At 39.4% G+C, this 24,792-nt stretch overlaps 1 protein-coding gene across 1 annotated transcript in view; it reads right to left on the reverse strand.

Moving 5' to 3' along the window:
• PSMD11 (proteasome 26S subunit, non-ATPase 11) overlaps positions 1 to 13,077 on the reverse strand; it is a 31,017-nt gene extending 17,940 nt beyond the window's left edge. Inside the window, exons 1-3 of the mRNA XM_063112318.1 lie at positions 12,955 to 13,077; positions 10,487 to 10,588; positions 4,981 to 5,105 (exon numbers count right to left, since the gene is read on the reverse strand). Coding sequence (XP_062968388.1) covers positions 4,981 to 5,105; positions 10,487 to 10,588; positions 12,955 to 13,045 — 318 coding nt within the window. The 5' untranslated portion in view covers positions 13,046 to 13,077. The remainder of the gene's footprint in view (positions 1 to 4,980; positions 5,106 to 10,486; positions 10,589 to 12,954) is intronic.
• Positions 13,078 to 24,792: the final 11,715 nt, after the last annotated feature.

A 24,792-nucleotide genomic window follows, 5' to 3' on the forward strand; every position in this document is an offset into this window, starting at 1 on the left:
TATCTAGGGAAATTTTTCAAACAACACAAAAATGAACGTCTGGGACTTGGGTTTGTGTGTAAGTTACATTTCAATAAAAAGCTTACAACAACAACAAAAAGGAATGCCTGGGCTCCTGCTTCAGTAATGTGGAATGGAGCTTGCCCACTCTACAGTACATCCCTAATTAAGAAATACTAAATTCTACTCCATCATCTTACCTGCCCACATTTCCCGGATAATCCAGATATTAAGTGACTCACCTAATGTCACATATCAGCTGCTGGGATCACAATTTGTCCCTACCTCCAGTGCTCTTTTTACCTCAACCCAGCCATGAGTTAAGGTCAATACAGACATTTCTCCTAGAGCAAGAATTTTTTGCAACATGAACTGGATAACTGTTATCAATTATAGAGTACATGATCTGCGTTATCTAAGTTTGTAATTTGTGGAAACAACAATTTAGTTCCGAGGAAAATTTTAAAAGGCCACTGCCCTTGCTACATAGCTATTTTGCTTGAGAGGCTTTGTGCTTTGTTAATGTTAACAATGACTGATAGGAAAGGGGACTGGAATATACAAGCAGCCCATGCTTCTGGAGGAAGCCCCTTACTTGAGTACAAAAGCTTGATGTGGTCAAAATTAGATATTTAAGTTTTAAATCAATACACTTTACCATAAAATTTTTTTTTTTAAAAGATGACCGGTAAGGGAATCTCAACCCTTGGCTTGGTGTTGTCAGCACCACGCTCAGCCAGTGAGCAAACCAGCCATCCCTATATAGGATCCGAACCCGTGGCCTTGGTGTTATCAGCACCGCACTCTACCGAGTGAGCCACGGGCCGGCCCTATAAAAATTTTTTAAATTAAAAAATTTTTAAAAACCTTTAAATTCCTGTGGAGCAAAAAATAACTATTATTTCAAATCTGAAATTCTCTATTACAAACCCCTTTTTTCCATTGAAACTATTTAGATAACATGATTTCTGATGTAAGGTTTCTTAAAATGTGCTTCAGCTGAGCAGACTACACCAAAAAATGGCTTTCCAGAGGCAAGTCCTTAGAGATCCCTGGAAGGTAAGGTTAATTCTGGAAGTTCCGTTCACTGTTTGGCCTTCTTTTTCTCCTCTTTACCTTATTTTCCAAGTCCCCTCCCCGTGCCTACCTCCCTTCCTCACTCCCCCTCCTTCCACTACCCCCACATATGTCCTCACTTTCTAGGCTCCAAACCTTAGCACTGTAAGTGACAAAATCTTAATCTGAATCGTATCAACTTTGGGAATACAGCAAGCTGAAGATTATTCTGTAGATATATCTGACTTATGGTTAGTCCCCAGACAGAAACAGGCAAGGAAAAATCCCCTCCCTCATACTCTTGGTACTAAACTCCTTAACACAGAACTCTAACTCTCTTAACAATGTTCTGAAACTTCCTATTTTGCCTCAGGCCTTAACACTATGATAGTGATCCTCCTATAACTTCCTGCTCTATTCTTTCCCATCACCCAATCAAAGAATTTTAAAAGAACCAAGAATGAAGACTACATCCAATTTCCCCATGTCAGAGACCGTGAATCACCTAGACAAATATAGTAACAACAATCCATGCTTACAACTCAATTCAATAAACTTAGATCTTAATCGAACAAAATATTCTCTGAGCATCTACCATGGGGAAGGCATAGTCCATACATTCCTTCAGTAAATATTAGTTATGTAGCTCCTTTGAGCCAAACTACTCTACGTGCCAGAGATACAGCAATGATAGGACAAAGTAGCTATCGTCATGGAACTTATAGTCTAAAGAGGAAACAGATGTTAAATAAGTAAAATAAATATGAAGAAAAGTAAGCAGAGATAGGGTATTTTAGATAGAATGATCAAGGAAGGTCTCTGAGGAAGTAAGACATGAGGAAAGACTTGAAATAATATAAAGAGAAAAATCCATGTTAAGAACAGGCTGAGAGCAATCCAGATGTATATAAATGCCCCAAGGCCAGAACAGTTTAAATGGCAAAGCCAGTATTACAGGTGTAAAGAAAATAAAAGAGATACTAGTATAGTAGATGTGGTCAGAGGTAGCCACGGTTAAGGAATTTGAACTTTGGAAATGAGGAAGGCCCTGTGGTGCTGCCACGTATAGAATGCTTCACCTGAATGAGATTACAGTTGACCTTTGAACATGGGTTTGAACTTCATGGGTACACTTATATGTGGATTTTTTTCAATAAATATTAGACGATTGTTCTTGTAAACATGATATAAACTTACAGTATCAACAAATACAGTAGAGTACTTTCTCTTCCTTATGATTTTCTTAATAATGTTTTCTTCTCTCTAGCTTACTTTATTGTAAGAATACAGTATATAATACATATACAAAATGTGTTAATCAACTGTTTACGTTGTCAGTAAGGCTTCCGGTCAATAGTATGCTACTAATAGTTAAGTTGTAGAGGAGTCAAAAGATAGATATGCGGATTTTTGACTGTGCAGGGGTCAAACCCCTACCCCTGCATTATTCAAGCGTCAACTGTATATAACAGTAAAGAAGATAAGGCAAATGTACAAGTAATTGTTATACAAGGCAGAATAATCAGAAATATAACATGCACAAAATAGAATGTGAGTCACTGAAAGAGTTAAGATCACATTAAAAAGAAAGATTCAGAGGACAAGGAACTTGAGGTGAGAATGTGGAAGGGAGAAGCACAGCATGAAGAACATACAGGGCTTGATCAGCAGTCAGGCATTCAACATGACTGACACATTGGGTATGTTTAGTAGAGCACCAGATCAGACTGCAGTTATGTTGAACTACAGAAAAACTGAAATACCTAATTCTGCAGGCAATGGAAAACCACTGAAGGTCCAAGCTGGGGGAGATCAGGGAGAGAAATAAAATGATCAGAGCATTAATTGTTAAGATAGGGTAGTATACAAGGTGGAATGAGGCTTTCGCAATGGTTGAAAAAACAATTAAGAAGCAAACTAGATGGCAGTTGTAAAGTGAGAACAAATACAAAAGTGGAGCAGACATTATAGAAAGTTGAACTGACAGAATTTTTTAAATGGCTGGACGTTGAGGTTGGCCACATTGTGTAGGAGGTACAGGTGAGACAATCTAGATGGTTCATAATTTGTTCCAAAAAAAGCAAATAACATATAATACACAAAAATTGTTAAAAGAAGTCCTGCTTAGTGAAATGAGACTCTGGCTCTTGATAAAAGCTAAACTGCAAACCATTTAAAAAACAGCCTTTACCTAACACTAAAATGACACTGATGATAAAATGACACAGCACCTAAAAGTATTTCCCTTCACCCTAGGAAAAGGAAGAAAGGTCTCTGTTTGACAGATGTAATGTGCAATAAACAACAGCAATGTACAAACACAGTTAGGGAGGGCCTAACCAGACACAGAGCCACATGACAAAGGCCAGTAAATCCCACTGGCCAAATATAAGAGAGAACTAAATTATGATTTGAATAGATTTCCACAAAGGAATAGAACTGATCATTAAACAAATGCAGTTCTACACACTGAGTCAGCTCTATGTTATGGGAAGGGACAAATTCTGAGACTTCAGGGTGCAAAGGAGCAGCCTGAATAATTATTTTTTCTGCTTAAAAAGTTCCAAGTAACATTTATTGGTCAGTTTCAAACTAAAATTTATTGGTCAGCCTATTCTAAGGTACTATATTTCAAACAAAAGATGGCACCACTTCATAAGAGCAAAGCGCATTTAAAAAAAAAAAGTAAGGGTTACATAAAACTAATACCCCTAATAAATACCACTTTTCCTTTTAATTTATTTATAAAAATAATTCTGATACTCTGGTTCAAAAGGCAGCCATCTACTGTGTTGACCTACTAACATGAAACACAATTCTGCCAGAAACAAATTTTAATTTAAGAATAGTCTGCAAATGAATTTTCTAAAAATAAAGTTAGTTTAAAGTGTTTAAACTAACTAGGCTTCAAAGAAACATTAAGGCAAGAAACCAAGTTTTACAAAAACATGTTTCCAACATGGGATCCATGTATCCTAAGTGCTACTGTGGCCTTTCATTCATACCTTTTACCTGTACACCCATGCAGGCTACAGCAAACAATTATATATACAACCAACTAGCAATTCAAACCTCTGCCCTTATACTATCTGATATTTTCTACATGTATTTATTGCCTCCCTTCCCCATTAAAATATAATCTTCATGACAGCAGTGAATGTGTGTTTTTACAACTATATCCCCAGTACCTACAATAGTGCCTAACACATAGCTGGCACTCAGTAAGTACTGATCAATATATCTATAGGAAAGACAATAACTATATTCTTCCTACAAACAGATTCAAGCAACTATAATATATCCTGCTTGAATCTGCCACTTTTTACAGAACTATTTTTAATTTTGATATGTCTCCCCTCCTGAATTGCAGAAAATACAGCTATCTTTGAAAACCTTGGAAAAGGTTCAGCGATTCCAGAGAGGCACTCTTCAATACAGCTCAGGGTCTAGTCTGAACTGGTAGAGGACATGTACAGGAACACCAGAGTCACTTCCATACACATGAAACACAAACAGATGGATGCTCACCCCTCAATAAAGGCAGTACAAAACATGCCAAGAAGGTATGCCACAAGACTTAATTAGTGCTCACAAGGAGCTTTGTGACACAAGATGAATGGTACCACAGACACAGAAAACATTACAAAGGTGTGGCAATACAATACCTCAAAGACAAGAATCAGTTTGTGACCCTGATGTAATGAGGATTCCAGGGACCACTGACAATCTCCATTTACAAAGCAAAGCATGGAACAGACCCAAAGTATCAAATGCCCTGTAACAAAGAGAAACTGACATGATAAGTCCTGAGTTGTCCTCCCAGCTGTCCCTTCCACATTAGTACCACTGTGTAGGCAGGCTTTTCTTTCACTTAAACAGACTTTTTTTCCATATTATCTACTTTCTGTCATTTATATAGCTTACCTCCTGCCCTGTAGCTGCTTCCATATCAAGAAACAGATCAAGAAGAGATCGGACTAGACGAGCTGCTTTAGCCTTGCTGATGGAATTTAAGAAGGGTCGTACATACTTCAGAAGTCCTCCAAGCTCTGTGTGAAAGGCAATTCAGAAAGGAAAAGTAAACATCAATATTAGGGACAAAATACCCATTTTAAAAAACCAACCCCAAATCATAAAAATCTACCTACATCACTGGATTCAGACTAAATGAAACTTACTATGAATTTAAAGCATTCCCAGCAGGTAACAGAGTAGCAAAAGTAAGTTAACATCATACAACAAATTTGTATTCCATTCTCCATTCAGCCACTGGACTACTATGAAGGCCCAGGATAAGCTCATATCTCTGCCTCATTCCATCTTAATGAAAGAATAAACAGCAAAGTATCCACACTCTCAAAAAGTAGTTTTCTAGAACATGAAATATGCTGTGCCCCTGCCCACCTTAGACAAAAATCACTTCCTCACAACCAACAAATATAATCAGGTTATAGGAGTAACATGATCATAAACTTCCAAGTCTGCCTTAGCAGTTTGTGTTAAACAGACAGAGGTTTTCTATTCTAGGTTCCTTTTTCCCTCCCTTTCCACAGTACTTTCCAGTTTAGCCTTTAAGCAATAACTACTTCCCTGGCACCTTTGTGAATAAACTTTTCACAGAGAAGTCAGGGTGTTTTGCCCTTGAAGTTCTAGTATATCCTTTTAAAATTCCTCATTAATCTGCAAAACCTGTCTTAAACTATGACCAAAAAAAGGTGTCTGCCATAGAGGGAAGTACAGAAATTCTAAGAAAGTGTCTTTAGGAACAACAAACTAGAGATGTGCTTGTCATTTGCTAAAAATTAGAGAATGTTTCAACTAAACAACTAATGAAGTATTGTGGGGATGTAGGTTAAAATTACTTTAGTGCCACTACCTCTTTAATATTCTCCAATTGTAGACTCACTCTCCTGAGAACTCCAATTCAGGGCAAGCAAACCTCACCCTCCTGAGGATGCTAATTCAGGGTCCTGAAATTCTCCTCTGCCTGAATAATCAGAGGATACATGGGACTGTGTCAGGTACTAAAAGAACTTTATACAGAGCGGAAAAATTTATCTTTCCTTTCACTCTCCAGTACTGACCTTCGATTCCCAACGTCTAAGACTTTTTCCCATTCTGCCACCCCATCGACTCCACACAGGCTATTCACTCCTGCTTTCAAGCCGCACTCATGCCACAATCCCATCTGAAATATCTTCCTATCCTCTCTACCTATGTAAATCTTAGATAACCTTTTAGGTCCAGTCCTTTTGAGTTTTCCATGATAACTCCAGTCTACAATGATTTCTTCCCCTCAAATTCCTTTTGCATTTATTTCAATTATATTACATAATCATAGCTTTTTTAAAGCAGTTTAGTGCAATGTCCCTTCTCCCACAGCATTTCCTACTATGCCTGAACAATTCTGATTGATTTCTAGTGACAGAAGTGTTCAGAAAGCAGCCTATTCCAATCCTGGTCAAACCAAATTGTTCTTTTTTAAAACACAAATCTATACCTCCTTCCAAATGGCTTCAAATATTTAAAGATAACTATCATTTATGTCTAACTTTCCCCTTCCCCAAGCTAAACACCTTCAGCTATTTCAACCGTTCCTTCAATGTCGTTGTTTCTAGACTATTTATCTCCTTACTTGCTCTCCTCTGAACAAATTCTAGTTTGTGAAAGTACTACTTTATGCTGTGATACCCAGAACTGAAAACAATGCTCCAGGTAGCATCTGTCAGTAAAGCAGAAGGCTTAAATTCTCTTGATCTGGCCACCACACGTAATATAAAACAGCATATTTCACTTTTTCCAATAGCATTCTAGTTTGTTCTGGAGGGTGAGTCCATCGAGGTCTTTTCTGCACATACTACTGTCGAGACAGGTAATTCCTCACCTTCCTCTGTTTTGATAAATACTTAAAGTATACCACTTTATCCTCACCACAACTAAATTTAATCTTCCTGGCTTTGGCAATAACTGTGAATCTTAATTCTGTCCTCTATTGTACTCAGTCATCTACAAAAATGAGCATGCCTTCTGAAATGACTTTAACTATGATGCCAGATGCAGACCAGAAAAACACAGAAGTGCCCTATGACATGCTAAAGACTTCCTCCAGGTTGACAAATGAAACCTTTATTAACACGTTTTAGATACAGTTACTCAGCCCATTGTAAATCCATAACAAGTACCTGTCATATTAATATTATGGCAAATGTTCAAACACCCTGCTTATCTCAGATATGTAGTCTATATCATCCCTCTACTCTACTCCAGGATTTGCAAACTTTTTCTGTGAAGGGCCAGAGAGTAAATATCTTTGGCTTTGCAGGTTATATGGTCTCAGTGGCAGGTACTCAACTCAAGCATTGTAGTGCAAAAGCAGTCATAGATGATATGGAAATGAATGTGCATGTCCATGTTCCAATAAAACTTTATATACTAAAACAGGTGGCAGGCAGCCCCCTGCAAATCTACTGGTCTGATAAGGCTAACCAAAAAGAACTAAGGTGAGTTTGTAATAATCTGTTCATAATAAACCAATAAACCCACTGTTTTAGGTGATTAATATCTCCTTATCAAATAGTCTGCCCCAGAACTTCACTGCTGTTACCATTTGTAGTGACTAGATCTATTCATTACTTTTTTGAAAGATGGAATAACGTTTGCATGTCCTCAGTTTCCAACTACCTCTCCATCCTCCATAATTTTTCTCAGAATAATAAGTGGCTGTATAATTATATCTGCTAGGATTATTTTTTTAATACTAAAAGTCAGAAATTGTCAGAGCCTAGAGACTTGAACTTAAAAGAGACTATCTGCTCTCTCTTCTCTCACCTACCTTGCCTTTAATTCTTTCTTTCTGATGTTACTATCTTTTTCAGTTTGAAAACCATTTTCCTTCCCAGAAAAGGCAGAAGCGAAACATGAGCTAAGCAGTCTGCCTTTCTCTCTAGCACGTGCTAGCATAATATTTTCTCTAAACACTGAGTGTTATTCTTTTTACCCCAACAGAGAAACAAGTGATCTCTTAGTTGCCATTTTTCAAGAGATTCAGTTCATTTTCCGTTTTAGTCTACTACCATTTTATATTCATACTTGGTTATATGTCCTGTTTCTTTCCATTTTCATACAAACTAAGTTAATTTTTTTAAATTTCCATAAAATCATACTGACTTCTTTCTCCTATTCTTACAGGGATTATCTGCAATTATATGATCAGAATTTCCTTGTTACAAGCTCACAGAACTCAACAGATTCCTTTTAAGTCTCAGGCTATGAAATCTGCAGAAACTAAGCCTAGGCATCATATCTAATGATGCTCATCACTACTTACAATCACTATTAAACATGAGACATCGTCTTATTCACTAATTCCCAAGTGACCTGTTGGTCAGGAACCCTTACCTTAAATTTTTTGAGTGGAGTACTTAGCACAGTACTAGGCACATATTAAGTGCATAATAAAACAAAATTAGAGATTAATGGAACAGACATATTTTCCATTCTCAGGGAGCTCAAAATCAAAGGAAAAAAACAATACAAATCTATCAATTATTAACAGCAAAGACAGGTAAATGAACATAGGCCCAAGACTTCCTTTAGTTTTTTATTCTGTATACCTATTGTCATCAAACTTTCTTAGAAAATAATAAGCAACATAGGAAAGTTTTTGAAAGTCCCTATAATTCACCTATTAAATTCCAATAAGTTTAGCAGTACACTTCTAAACTTCCTGTCATAAGGTGAGGAGGAAAAGGAATAAGGAGAGAATAAGCACGAAATAAGAATTTCAAGCAAAACAGTCATTTTTGGACAAAAATTACTGAAGCTCTAATTACATACCACACACTGCTTTTAATTATCCATGCCACTAAAGGAAAGCAGAGACTTGAATATTTCAACATCAGAAAAATCTTAAATCACTTTACCTGGCTTTATAATTCTTTCAGAAAAATTATCTTCTTAATTGTATTTTGCAAGGACTAATTGTCATACTGTTTTGGAACCCCCAAGCTCGAATTAACTGACAGGCAAAAGGAATCCATACATGTGTTAAACAGGAGAGAAGTCAGCCTAAGATGAAAATTCCACTACCCACCACTGACAATCCATAAGTAGAAACTATAGAAAAGCAATCACCATTACGCCATGAGGCTATGAGCTCTGAAGTGGGATTACATGGGTTCAAATCCTAGGTCTACCAGTTACTACCTGAGTGAACTTCAGTAAGTCATTTATATTTTTTCTGTGCTCAGTTTTCTCATATGTAAAATAGATAAGAGTACCTACTCCAAGTCATTTAGAGGACTGGATAAGCTAAACCATCTGTGTGCTTAAAAGAATAACTATGTTGTTCATAGTTAGCACCCAAAACTCGTTAAGTACTGTTCTTCTTATTAGAGCTATTTAAAACAATATTTTAAATAATATACAAGACCCATGTAACACATCCTCATAATTTCATTCACCTTTACTCAGCTTTCTAATGATTGAGCCTAATAATTAATAAATTGGTTACCCTTAATTGGAAAAGATCTTAGTTCTCATGTTCAAAAAGTTTTGCCAACTTATCACCATTATTTTCTTTGGTAACAACATAATTTGGGGGAAATTCATGAGGTGACTCACCAGCGCTTAATCCACTCTAATCAAATAAACTCTAAATTCACATTAAAGTTGACAAAAATCACCTATTTTAACTTCAAGCAGATTTCTCTCTAAATACTATTACCGCTTTACTGGTCAAAGGCCCTCCTGGTCAACAGGACTCTCTCCTCATTCCAAGGACACAACCATCATCAGAATATCATCTCCAGTCTACCAAGTCAACAGTTCAATCACAACTAGAATGTTTGAACAACGATATGTACAAAGTCCTAGATACAACTGAGAAGGCTCCATGTAATGTCTTATTCATTCTGTATCAGAAAAGAAGGACAGTAAGCCACTTGGAGGTAAAATCCCTAATCATTTTCAAATCAGGGGCCTAAAGTTATTATCTACATATATGCAATATATGGAGAGCGGCTCAGTAAAATCACTGAAGACTAATGCTGTCCCTATGTAAGGGAATCCAGTGGGAATTCAAAACCCAGAAACAAATCACAGATCACTATATCCCAACAAAATAGGATTTTCCCTCACCTGCAGGACAAATCTCTACCAAGAAAGAACTGAATTTAAAGGCCACTTAACATCCTGTTAAAAAAACTGAAGCTCAACTAGTTGCTAAGAAAATAAACTGTTGAAGACAGCATTGTGGAAATAACATAGGAAGAAAAAAAAAGAAAAGAAAAAAAAAGAAAACTGAATTATACTACCAACTAAATGAATGTATGGATTCAATACCACGTTCCTTCACTCCAACAGAAAACAGTGACTTCACCCAGCATTTTAGGTAAAAGCATTTCAGGTACAACCCGTTTGTAGCACTTACCAGCAGCTTGTCCAGTCTTCGCCAGGAGAGACCCCAGTTCCAGGATGCTCTGCTCTTTGACCTGCACTGCCTCCTCATCGTTTTCCTGAATGTCACGCTTCACTGGGAGAGAAAAACACAAACTCTCTTAAGATTCTCACAAAAAAAATGAAGACTGAAAGAAATTTCACCCTCATAAGACCCAATACAAACTCATATTTACCAAAAACCAAATTCTAGAGAGCTTTAAACACACACACACATGAACACCTCTAAACAAGAAAAAAATAAAATGATCATGTATATGTAGGACATGCCCCACGCAAGCCATAAAAAATAGATTGCTCTCTGATTTTAAATGTGCCTTTTCATTCCATCCATTAGAATTTCCCTTACCCACACACACTGAGAGTTCTGTTGTGGTCATTTGGTTAAAGCAAAATTAAAACAAAGCCTCATGCTAGTTACTATGTTATGTGAAGATATTTAAACATACCTATATATTTACCTGCCACAAATTAATATCAAGTGACCAAGCTACTGATAACTATGAAGTCAAAAACCTTTCAATAAACTTTAGGTAAAGCCTCAGCTAATGGGTGTGTTAGGGATAAGCAGTTCTATAAAGCCATTCAGGATAAACAACCCTATCAAAGTTCCAGCATGATCCTGAACAAAGTTACACTTTGGAGAGACTGCTGCTTTATAATGAATTCATGTCCTGTTAAAACAACTTTGTGCTCCCTGTCCCACTTCCAAATACTAATAACTATTCTAACACTCAAACATCCAATAGTCTCTCCAAGTTCGTGGTGATAATTTTAGTAATCATCACTAGTTATCACTTCTCTTAACAAAGCATCATGACTTGACAAAAACCAAGACTTTGATACTCTATGATGGAGTCCGGAAAAAGTAAGGCTGTCAACCATCATGACTCAAGCTTGCTCTAACAGCGAAGCTTTCAGGAAACTCTCTCCTAGTACAGCGGCAACCAAGAAATGATCTAATCGTAATGGTTACCATAATTTCTACTTTATGAAAGACAAAATATTAGGCACGAGGCACAAAAAAATTAAAATTCATGCTTCTCACATTAGTTCTAAATGTTAGTGTGTACTCACAGAATAAAAATACATATGTAACAGTGACTGAGATAACTCTGGTTCTGCAATCGTAATTGATTTAAGATCGGAAATTCAAAATGAAACACCCCTTACCACTATCATCCATTCAAAGACGCATCCTGACCCCCACCTCCTCTACTTCCCTAGTACCCCCAAAAATAAAGGCATCAAGATCTTGTCATTGTCCTTTCTCCATGCAGGTCTGGGGTACCAAAATTCGACAAAGTCAACATAAATGCCAATATCCTGCAAGTCCCACAAACGCATGCATTCTCATACTACTTGTTGATTCTATTCAAATCTTCTCAAGCAACATTAAAAAGATCACATTATTACATGTGCAGTAAAGATCTAGCCCACGCCCTAACGGAACCCTTTATGATTGAACATTAAAAGCCTTCTCTGTCATCATCAATGTATTTTTTATTTTTGTTCACATCTGAATCCCAGTAGAAAGCAGTCGGAAGCAACTGGCGGGGGCTCCCATTTCAGTTTTCCTATTGTGTGCAAGTTTGAGACAATCATACTACAGTGTTAAGGAAATATTCTTGAATTGTCTCCGGCACTGTGCAGCTGGCCGGTTCCAACAGTTCCCTGAACTCCGCGGCTGACAACTCACTCCCTGAACTCACTTCCAACCTCTATAGGGGAGACTGGGACGATTAGTCACCTCTTCTAGCCAGGCAGTCCCACCCCAACACCTCGCTCTTACACTCTACACAGGGCAGAGGAACGTGTCGGCCATCTCCTCAAACCAAACGCCAACTTGAGGTGTGTGTCACCCTCAATTTCCCAAATTCAGAAAGAGGCCCTCCTTTCGTGGAGCCTTCCGGTACGGGGCGGGAGAGAAGTAGCAGCTTCCAGCGTCCCGTAGAAGGAAACTCCAAGACAACCAGGGAGCGCGAGCGCGAGCGCTCCCACCCCGGGCAGGCTGTGCTGATAACAACGGCGGGAAATGCCTGTCCCGAGCGGGTTTCACCAGGGCCTTTGGACTCGAGACTCCAGACCAATCCGCAAGAGGCCCGCCAGCCGGCACTGCTCCCGGTCCCGTGCCAGAGCGGGAGACCAGGCTGGGGAGGGATAGGGGGCCCGACTCGGCCCACTGTCCCAACCCACGTTGAGCCCACCGTGAGTCAGCAGCCGGCGAACGGACGCGGGGGTTGCCTCGGGGCTTCCCATCGGAGTGGGACCCAAGGGGCTCCGGGGAGCTCCAAGCGGCCTGTGCCCCCGGCCCGGCCCCCCTCTCACACACAGTGAGTCAGCAGCACCAGAGCCGGCTAGCCTGGCCCCTCTCCGCTGTCGCCGACTAACAAAGGCAGAGCTGGGCCACCGGGGCCGAGGAGACGGCGCGGCGACCTTTACCGATAGAGTGGAGGATGTCGATGGAGGCCTCCCGGTCGGTGCTGAGTAGAGACTGGGCTCTCTGGAACTCCACCACCGCCGCTGCCGCCATCTTACCGCTCTCACACCGTCCCCGGCCGCGGCCGCCGACGCCGGAAACACACACCCGGAAGGCCCGCCCTCGCATCCCTCCTCTCTCTCAGCCCCCCCACCCACACTCCCAGAGCACTCCGGGAGTTGTAGTCTCTCCGCCGGGCGAGGGGTGCCCGCTGAGGGTGAGAGCAGGGTCGCCTCGCAGGTGGGCTGCAAGCTCCCCAGCTCCGCCTAGCGGCCGGCCGCTAGCAAAAGAGACGGTGCCCAAGTACTGGAGCCCAAGGCTAGTCCCAACCCATCCCGAAAGTGGCCTCTTAATTCGGACTCCTCTCGCTCACCCTTAAGAGGAGTGTTTGAGTACCTGGCTAGGTATGAAAGCTATTTGGCTGTCTTTGTAGCTTCCACATTTAGCCATTCATTCAGGGTAATAAGCGACCTTATAAAGCGCTCGCTATGAGGCGTAGAATAGCACCATTCAAATGCGCTCAAGTGTCTTAACACTTGTGCGACACACACATACTTTCCAGGCTTGAATGCTACAGAATGCTAGCCAGACTGTAATTAAACCCATCAGTGTCAGAGACAACTGTCTTTCCCAAGCAGCCCATTCAATCTTGGGACACCGCTGACGTTATAAAATGAAATATCATCTTTGCCCCATTCACTCAATACATAGCTCTTGGGAGTCACACAGAAGTCTCACCCCAGCTCCCCAGCTCAAATAAAAGAAAAACTGGATTTTTTTCATCCCCATATCTCCACTCCCTTCAACTAAAACCACAGATATCTGTGAGGATGTAAAGTAGAAGGAAAAAAGATATTCTGTGTGACCACTGAGAGTTAAAGAAGGTGCTAAAACTGTATGGAGGCGGTTCTACATAAGGAAGACCTCTCTCTGGGTGACGACAATCCAAAAATGAAATATGCTGTCCTATAAAAAGACCTATAAAGGGAATCAACATTTCACTCCTCTGTGACTGGATTAGGCAATTTATATATTTCCTTTTATCCTCCCAACTGTGTTCTGTGAAGAAGGTATTATTACTCCTCTTTAATAGATGAAAAAACTGAGGGGATTTAAGTGAGTTGATGAAGCTCAGTCATTGGCAGAGCTGAGATCTGACAGGGATCGCATATCTAATTCCTAGGTGTGTTCAAATGAAAACATAAAGTTGTAAACAGGATTCATAACTTTGATAGAGAGTTGGATTAAATAAAAGGCTTCTAAATTTCTCCTAACTCTGAGATTCCATGTATCTCAGTGAAAAACTGAAACTTTCTTTGCTCAAAAAAGGCATTCCTCCTTTCTCAATCTGGTGTGCAATGAAATTGTACTATAATGTCAATGATGCAGTTTGGATGTGTTGTCCCCTCCGAAACTCATGTGGAATTTTGATCCCCAATGTGGCAGTATTGGAAACTGATTGAGTCATGGGGGCGGATCCCTCATGAATGGATTAATGCTCTCCCTGGAGGAGGGGGGATAAATGAGTGAGTTCTCGCTCTATCATTTCCCATGAGAGCTTGTTGTTTAAAAGACCCTGGCACCTTCTCTCTCTCTCTCTCTTGCTTCCTCTCGCCATGTGATCTGCTGGTACCCACCAGCTGCCTGCCACTTTCCGCCATGAGTAGAAGCAGTCTTAGGCCCATGCCAGATGCAGCTGTCCCAGAATCGTAACCCAAATAAACTTCTTTTCCTTATAAATTACGCAGTCTCAGGTATTTCCGTTACAGCAACACAAAATGGACTAAAACAGTTAATGACTATAAAAATTCAGAGCTGAGAACAACAGGCCATAAGTATCTCCACCTTCTAAAGAAGAGCTACCAGTTACCTCCCCAAAAAACTTGCTAAAAAGTGACCAGGCCAGTCCTGTAACTTCCATCTACATAACTCCGGCCTCAATCAGGAAGATGTAAAAATTCAAAAGACATTATAGGAGAGAAGAGAGTGCTCAACTCACTACAAAGAGGGGGTACTACAAAAGATGAGGAGTGTCTGCCAGATCTTTCGACCAAGCTGGTGAGTCTTGCTGACAGTAGAAAGCCCATCCCTGTGCAACCACCATGGTGAGAGTTTTGAGGTGCACTAGACATGTCTCTCCAGGAGTCTGGGGCCTTCATGCACATTCATAAAGGAAGTTGCCCACTTCTGGCCTGCAGAAATCTGAATTAGGGAAGCTGGCTGGCACACTCTATGATAGGACAAGGAGAAAAGGCAGCAATGCAAGTAGCAAAGCCACTACTTGCGTTTGGCATGGCAAGATTCTTATAGGCCAAGTGGATGCTGAAAAGGTAGATTATACTGGACCTTCTTGAGGGAACTACTCAACAGGGCCACCTGCCAGGTGAGGAGACCCAGCAATAAGAGGCTGGAAGTGTGGGCTTCAGGATGCAGTCACTAAAGGGGGATCCTAAGGTCCATAGGCAGCACCTCCAAAGACCTGTAAATGCTCCAAAGGAGAAAGAACAAGCACCTGGGTCTCTGCCTCTGGTGTTATCATCATGTAAGAGACGCTCACCTCTTTTTTTATAATCTCTCCTACTTCTCTGCCCTCTCCAAAACTCCTCTAACCTGGAGGCGACCCAGAAACAGAGAGCGAGAGGGGAGGAGCACAAAAAGAATAAAACTGCAGACCAAACACAAATTTCCAACTGCCTGAGAATTGGAGGAGAAAAGCTTTAAATAAGATATGAAATTGAAGTTTTGATTTAGGCTAGACTGGATTTTTAATCATTACAAATGATGTAAAAGAGATTTAGGTTTGCCCAAGGTGTCATCCAGGAAAAGGGAAGGGAGATACAACAGGGCATGGATGTAGTTTGTACCCCCATCAAACCCTTCAATATAACTCTCAGTCCATTCAGGCTGCTATAACAAACTACCATAGACTGGGTGGCTTATAGACAACAGAAATTTATTTCTCACAGTTCTGGAGACTGATAAGTCCAAGATCATGGTGCTGGCAGAGTTGGTATCTGGTGAGGGCTTGTTTCCTGATTCATAGATGGCACTTTCTTGCTGTCTCCTCACATGGTGGAAGGAGGAAGACAGCTCTCTGGGCCTTTTTTATAGGGGCACTAATCCCATTCAGGAGGTCTCTGCCCCCATGACTAAATCACCTCCCAGAGGCCCCACCTCCTAATACCATCACATTGATTAGGTTTTCAACATATGAAATTGCGGGAGGGTGCACAAACATTCAAACCATAGCAACATCTATTACAGTAGCATAATCTCCTCAGTTTCCTAGGTAACTGTATTAGTCAGGGTTCTCCAGAGAAACAGAACCAATCGAATATATGGCGGGGGGGGGAGAAGGAGATTTATTACAGGAATTGACTCACATGCTTATAGAGGCCAAGAAGTCACATGGATCTGCCATCTGCAAGCTAGAGAACCAGGAAAGCCAGTGGTGTAATTCAGTCCAAGCCTGAAGGCCCAAGAATTGGAACAGAGGGGCAATGGTGTAAATCCCAGTCTGAATCCACAAGTCCAAGAACCAGGAGCACCAATGCCCAAGGACAGGAGAAGATGGATATCTCAACTCAAGTACAGAGAGAATTTGCCCCTCCTCTAACTTTTTGTTTCATTCAGGCCCTCAATGGAATGGATGATGTCCACCCACATTGGTGAGGGTGATCTTCTTTACTCAGTCTATCATTTCAAATGCTAATCTCTTCTGGAGACACCCTCATAGACACAACCAGAAATAATGTTCTACTCTCCGTATGGGCATCCCTCAGCCCAGGCACGTTAACATATAAAATTAACCAGCAGAGTTCTATTTTCTCCAACCATTGCCACCACAACTAATTATTACCTACTTGTTTTTCTCCTGAAAAAGTTCCTCAGGGTTACTACTTCCACACTATCTTCTCTAACATTTTTTAAGATCATGAATGAATAATGATACTATATATATGAGCTCCTACTGCCCCTACTGTTTGGAGCTACACAGGGATCTCCTAGGAGCAGCAAGAGGCATATAGTACTGGTTTATTGTACTAGTCATCCTTGACCATCCCCTTTCTTTACATCAAGTCCGAGAGAATGATCTCTAAATGTACGCTGTACCTTTTTCTTAATCTTTCAAATTGCGTAATTGTGGTGGATTGAATTATGTCCCCCCAAAACTCCCTGAAGCTTGAATTGTGTCCCCCAAGTTTTATGTATTAGAAACTTATCCCCTGCTGTGACTGTTAAGAGGGTGGGAAATCCTATTATGGTAATTGAAAGGTGGAACCTTAAAGAGGTGATTGGATTGTAGGACCACGCAGTAGTGAATGGATTAAAAATGGTGGTCAAGGGCATGGTTCTGAGGGCTTTAAAAGAAGAGGAAAGTCTGTCTTTCTCTCTCTCTCTTGCTCTCTCTGCTTACACCATCTTACAACATGAGACCCCTGGGTCACTGTCACCACCACCAGATGGACTTTGGACTTCCTAGCCTCAGAAACGGTAAACAATAAATTTCATTTTCTTATAAATCACCCAGTTTCATGTACTTCGTTATAAGAAACAAAAACAGACTAATACAATCTGTTCCAAGTGACAGATTTTGATTTCAGTTCCTTTGGCTAACTGGCTCAGTCTCTCAATCCCTCAATTGGATTGACCCAGCTAATCTTTCCAAGGCAGGCTCTATAAAACCTAGGTCACTAGCTAATCTGTGATAGCCCCCCATCCTCTACTACTAATACAATCATCGAGCAGAAAATGCAATGAAAGGACCATAGGCTTTGGAGTCATACATTGGCTTCCAAATTCTAGGTCAGCCACTTATTAATTGATTGACTTCAATGTGTTTAATTTCTCTGATCTTTGGTTTTCTCATCTGGAAAACAGGAATAATAAAACCTAGCTCACAAGCTTGTTGTAAGGATATGAGACAAGATAACTGGGGACACAGTTGAATGAATGTTATTTTCTTTCTCTATAGCATCTTCACTACATAGTACTGAAAAGTAACCTATATCACAGGGATCACAAACTACTGCTTAGTAGTCACCTGTCATTGAGTGCATTGATAGATAACCAATGTTCCGGGAGCTGGCCCGTGGCTCACTCGGGAGAGTGTGGTGCTGATAACACCAAGGCTGCGGGTTCGGATCCCATACAGGGATGGCCGGTTTGCTCACTGGCTGAGCGTGGTGCTGACACCACCAAGTCAAGGGTTAAGATCCCCTGACCGGTCATCTTTTAAAAAAAAAAGAAAAAAAAGATAACCAATGTTCCTAAACTTAATACTAGAAATGTAAGTCATTCTCAGAAATGTGACATTCTCAATGTCACCAAAAGCTCCCACTCACCCTCTTGAATTTGTCTTGCCATTCTTCTCCACTTTGAGATTCTTTTTTTTTTTTTTTTTTGGCAGCTGGCTGATACAGGGATCCAAACCCTTGACCTTGTTATGACACTGTGCTCTAACCAACTGAGCTAATCCACCATCCCCACTTTGAGATTCTCCATACTTTTTCTTCATGTGTCTAATGTTCTAGGCCCTGTGAGAATCTGGTTAGCATCCCCCTCTCTGTGGTCCACAAAGTGTTGCACAATCTGGCCCCTGCCTACTTCTCCAACTTCAACTCTCATCATTTTGCACCTAATTCACTCTGCTCAGCTGGCTCAAACATACTAAGTTCTTTCCCACCTCAAAGCCTTTATATTCTCCCCTCAGATTTCAGCTCAAAGTCCATTTCCACAAAAAAAGGCCTTCTGTGCCATCCATTATAAGTAATCTTTTACATCTTCTATCCAGTAACCACCACATCACTGTTTATTTCCTTCCTAGCACTTAACACAGTCTGTAATTTTATTATTTTACTTGTTTAAAGCTCATCTCCCTCTGAAAGGTTGCAGGGACCTTGTCAATCTTGTTTATAGTTATAGTCCCTACTCTTACAATACTTACTTGTCAATGACAAGCAATAAGTCGTTGTGGATGATGAGTGCTAATATCTGTCTTGTCACAAACTTCTGCTGCCCTAAATGTCCATGTTCTAAACTATGTAACTTTGTTCACCTTAGCCATTGCTGATTGGATTGGGGAAAGGATGGGGGGCTATCACAGATTAGCTAGTGACCTAGGTTTTATAGGGCCTGCCTTGGAAAGATTACTGGGTCAATCCAACTGAGGGATTGAGAGACTGAGCCAGTTAGCCAAAGGAACTGAAATCAAAATCTGTCACTTGGAACCAATTGGGGCCAAACTGGTAGAGAGAAAACTCAGTAGACAAGAGGAAAGAAGCAGGAATATCATGGAAAGGTATCTGAACACCTCCAGAGAAGGCTACCTCAGTTCCTAATAACTTTCTACTATCCAGTTCCACTCCCATGAGGCCCACCCATCCCACAGTCCCCATTCTTGGAATATTGTGACATCTTCCCTTTCCAAATATCTTCTAACCCTTCTTATTATGTCAAGAAGAAAGGTTCAGCATGGTGTAATTGTATCTTTAATGGCTCTCTAATATTTTCCTATCTTTTTTTTAACAAAGTGTGAAGAAGCAACGGTATCTAGATGGAGTTTAGGTTTCCTTGTATTTATTTTGATAGTTACATTTGAGTTATGGCCGATAATACTACCAGCTTTCCATTGAAGATAATGATATAAAATAACATTAAAAAACAAAGTAGGTCAATTTAAATAATACATATGGTATGTGGACATGGCAAAAATCAGGAATATGTAAGACAAGCAAATGATTAGTCCAGAAAACCAAATCCTGGTCTCAATATCACTATGTAGCCAACCACCTACCTTCTATTATCTTTCTTTTTATTCCAAAATAAATAGAAGACCAGCAAGTCCTTCAGGTTTCTGCCCTAGATTTGCAATCCTTAAAGATTACTTTAAGGATCCTTCAAGTTACTTCCAGCAATGACTACATGGTGTAGAAAAAGATGGAATTTGAAGTCAAACATGGAGCTCAATCTTCACTCTACTACTAACTAATAATCAAATTACTTAAATTCTCTGGGACAAAGATTGATCATCAAATTAAACTCTCAAGACTAAGTTTGACCATCAGTAAAATTATTATTTTTTTATTTTTATTTTTATTTTTATTTTTTCAAAAGATGACCGGTAAGGGGATCTTAACCCTTGACTTGGTGTGGTCAGCACCACGCTCACCCAGTGAGCGAACCGGCCATCCGTATATGGGATCCGAACCCGGGGCCTTGGTGTTATTAGCACCGCACTCTCCCGAGTGAGCCACGGGCCGGCCCCAGTAAAATTATTTTTAAAAGCTACTTCACTTGATAGTTGCACAACGATGTGAAGGATGTACTTAGCACCACAGAACTGCACACTTAAAAATAGTTAAAATGACACGTTTTATGTTATACCATAATAAAAAAACTACTTCACAGAACTGTTGAAGTTTAAATTTTAAAAGACACTATAACACTTCTGCAGTATGACTGACACATAAGTACTCGATAAATGTTAGTTATTAAAATTATAATTAAGTTGATGATAAAATTAGCTGATTAGCACCCACTACTCCCCTTCCTCAGAGAGCCCAATTGGAGCAATAAACAAATCTTTAATTGGTGATTTTCAAAATAATAGAGTGGCTATCAATTGTCAGTTCTTTTTCTCATCTCAGACTCCCTCACCCTCATACTCCCTTCCCTCCCTGTCATGCTTCTTTCTGTCCCCACACTAACCCCAAAAATGCTACACATCCCTAATCTCTGCCTTGCTACCCTCTAATCCAAAATTATTTCTTTCTTTTATATAACTCTTAATCGTACACTGAGCTTTTTAAACATTTTATATCCCAAAGTTGAGGAAATAGGGGAATAGTATAATGTCTATCCTATTAATATAAGAGTATATATTCTTCTTTTCTCCCTCCAACCCTATGACAGGAAGCTAAGGTTAGCAGTTCTAAGCTAGTTCTGACTCCTCAATTCTGCACATTCGCTGCCATTGGAGCTCTAGAAAGGGAAAAAAACCCTAAAAAGCAAAGAAAATATGTCATTATTATCTTTTCATCTTTCTTTGGAAAACCTTCCTTCACACACTGCCACCTCTTCCTAGACCACTAGACACCTTATTGTGCTTGAGTTGTATTATGATTCTCCTTTAGTGAAAGTCTGTGATAAATTCTCTTTGACTGAAAATGTCTTTATTTTACTATCATTCTTTATTGACAGTTCAAGTGGGTATAAAATTCTTGCACAGACACTTTTCACTCAGCATTTTAAATATATTAAAGATGACTGCTTTCAGTTTAATTAAAGTTCCTTTGCAGGTAATGTCTTTTCTTCCCACTTAATTTTAATGTTTTCTGTCCTAGGCTTTCTTCAGCTTCACTACAAAACATTTACATTATGATCACAACTCACTACACTTCCTGAATCTGAGGATTTGTGCCTTACGTTAATCCTGGAAAATTCTCAGCCATTATCTCTCCAAATATTGTCTCCTCTAGCTCCCTTTTCTTCTGGAAATCCATTTAGATGTACATTAGATCTGCATCATCCAATACAGTAGTCATAAGCCACACAGGGCTATTGAGCTCTTGAAATGTGGCTAGCCAAACTGAATTGTGTGCTGTGTATGTGCAAAATACACACTGGATTTCCAAGACAGTATTAAAAAAAAGAAGGTAAAATATCTCATTCATGATTTTCATACTGATTATATGTTGAAATTATATTTTGGATTAATTTCATGTGCTTCTTTTTTACTTTCTCCCTTTTCCTTTTTTTTTTTTTCGTCGATACTATGAATTTTTAAATCACATATGTATTTCACATTATATTTTTATTGGACAGCCTTACGTAAGACTATCTGCTTTTCCATATCTCTTTCCATCTCATCTCTCTATGCTACATTCTGGGGAATTTTCTTAAGTTTATTTGTTAGTTTACTGGAATATATCCTCAGCTGCTTTGACTGCTATTTTCCATCCACTAAGCTTTTTTTTTTTTTTGTCGTTTATTTCGTGACCGGCACTCAGCCAGTGAGTGCACGGGTCAGTCCTATATAGGATCCGAACCCGCGGCGGGAGCGTCGCCGCACTCCCAGCGCAGCACTCTACCAAGTGCGCCACGGGCTCGGCCCCACTAAGCTTTAATTTAATAAAATTAAAAGGGCCGGCCCGTGGCTCACTCGGGAGAGTGTGGTGCTGAGAACACCAAGGCCCCGGGTTCGGATCCCATATATGGATGGCCGGTTCGCTCACTGGCTGAGCGTGGTGCTCACAACACCAAGTCAAGGGTTAAGATCCCCTTACCGGTCATCTTTTAAAAAATTAAATTAAATTAAATTAAATTAAAATATATTTTCCCATTTCTATGAGATTTATTTGGTCTTTTTCCAAAGCTGATCTTTTTCAAAGTATTATATCCTTTTCTTATGCTTTGGATTCTTCTGTTTTTAATCCTTTAAAACAAAGTCTATATTCATATCTGATTATTATTTGATGTTCTTGGGAATCTAATTCTGCAGTTTGTTTGTCTCCTGACTTTCCCTTCTGGAATGCTGTTTTCTCATGTGTTTGTAATTTTAGACTATGAGCTCATCTTCAACAAGGTTGTACTTTTGTTATTCCTTGGAAACATGGATTGAAGTTGCTTCTGGAATCCATTTCAATATCTCTGGTCCATGACTATAATTTGTGTTAGTTTACAGACTTTGGGGAATTCCTACACTACAGAGATAATGTGAATTGAACCCCAAATGAGGAATGCACATGGTTACAGTTTATCAGAGGAGATTGTTATTTTTATTTATTTTTCTACCCAGTTCCCTGGCTAAAACAAATAAGTTTCCTTGTTGGCTGCATGTGTTAAGGGACAGCTTTTTGTTTGTTTGTTTGTTTGTTTGTTTGTTTCCTGGTTATCCCTTTTTGCTGAAGGCACAACCCTTTGAGCATCCTGGCTGTATGTAGGTGTATCAGTTCCAGTTTCCATGTTGGCCACTCTAAAGCCTTTGTCTTTTTCCCTTTGTGTGGCTTAAAATCCAAGCCACAAGATTATCAGAGGATAAATTCCACCCCCTCCTCCAACTGAAATATACATTCATGCTTTCTAGTCTGGTCTTACACTTCTTTTTGTTTTTTTCTTTACTATGGCTCCTAAATATTTCTCTCATTTTTAATATTCATTCATTTATCAAACATCTATTGAGCTCCTACTATGTATTTTCCAGGCACTAATCTAGGGACAGGGAATACAGATACAAAGCAAAGTCCTTGGCCCCTATGTCCTAATCAATTAGAAAGACAATTAAGTAAATATATAACAATGTCAAGTAGATAAGTGCTATAAAGAAAGATAAAACAAGGCAACACAAAAAAGAGTGACGAGGTGTTATATTAGATAGAGTGGTCAGAGCAAGACTCTTTGAGAAAGTGATATTTAAGCAGAGACCCGAACGAAGAGAGGGAGCAAGTTATGTGGAAAACTGGGAAATAAGCATTCTAGACACAGGAAAAGTCAGAGAAAAGTTCATAAGACCGGAAAGTGCTTCATGTGTATGAAGACCAGCAAAGAGGGCAGCGTGGCTGGAGTTTATTGGATAAGAGGGAGAATCGTGGAAGATAAGATTAGAGGGTTTACAGTGGACCAAATCTTGAAAGGACTGTAGCCATGGCAAGGTTTTTAAATTTTATTCCAAATGAGATGGGAAGCCACTGGAAGCTCACAGCTATTCTATTGTGCTCAGCTATCCTTTGAAAATAGCATTCGTTATATGTTACCTACCACATCTATATGTTTTATAACAGGAGGCTTTACCTGTTACCTAATCAGCAATACTGATATACATTGGTTCTCTAACACTGTGGCACCTTGCTGGGAAAAATTAGAACCTCTTTTAACTTAAAAAAAAATAAGGTACTAAACTTTACTACTATCTAACATATGGATTAACACTGGCCCTCCCTTGCTCAGATTTGGGATGAGCAGGAGTCCACAACACAGAGGGACTGGTAGTGGTGCCTTCACAATGTTTATTCACTTAGCATTTTGTGATGTGTTGTAGTTTGTGAAGACCTAGTTCAATTTAAATAAACTGCTCTCCACAAGATACACAGCAGGCATAAAAGAACTGAAAATAACATGAATATAAGAAAACCAAGAGAAAAAACAGCATAGCAGGCCCTTCAGCTTCTAGTACAAGCTCTTTACCAGCCACAATATGAGTAACCATAGTGATCTTTTTAAGATCTGACAAAAAATCAGCTAAAGAAAACAAAATTTATCCCTATGTAGGATCCGAACCCATGGCCTTGGTGTTATCAGTACCACACTCTCCCGAGTGAGCCACGGGCCAGCCCTAGGAAAAGAAAATTTAAAAGGAAGCTACTTGAAATGAGAATTTACATCACCTATTAATTATACTGTTAATAAAGAAAAAAATAATTTTTTTTTTTATTTTATAATATATACATATAGGTTCATGAAAATTATTTTTAATATTATAATCTTTAACATTAAAATGTTTAATTCATGTTTTATAATTAATAAAGAATTAATTTAATACAGAATACAATGTATAATTAATTTAATTAATTATTTAATATTAAATTAAATATAACTTAAACATAAATATTATTTATGAATAAACAGACATACCTATACTAGGGGATGTACACCCCCACGCGTGCTATTGATGAGGTGCACAACTTTAAAAACTTGGGAGAACACAGCTTTAAAATATCCACCCCACCACAACATTCCTAGTACTAAATTGTTCCTCCTATTAACCCTATCGAAATCCTCTATCTCCAAGTATTTAATATAAT

The sequence above is a fragment of the Cynocephalus volans genome, chromosome 10 (genome assembly GCF_027409185.1).
Source record: "Cynocephalus volans isolate mCynVol1 chromosome 10, mCynVol1.pri, whole genome shotgun sequence".
Taxonomy (NCBI): Eukaryota; Metazoa; Chordata; class Mammalia; order Dermoptera; family Cynocephalidae; genus Cynocephalus; species Cynocephalus volans.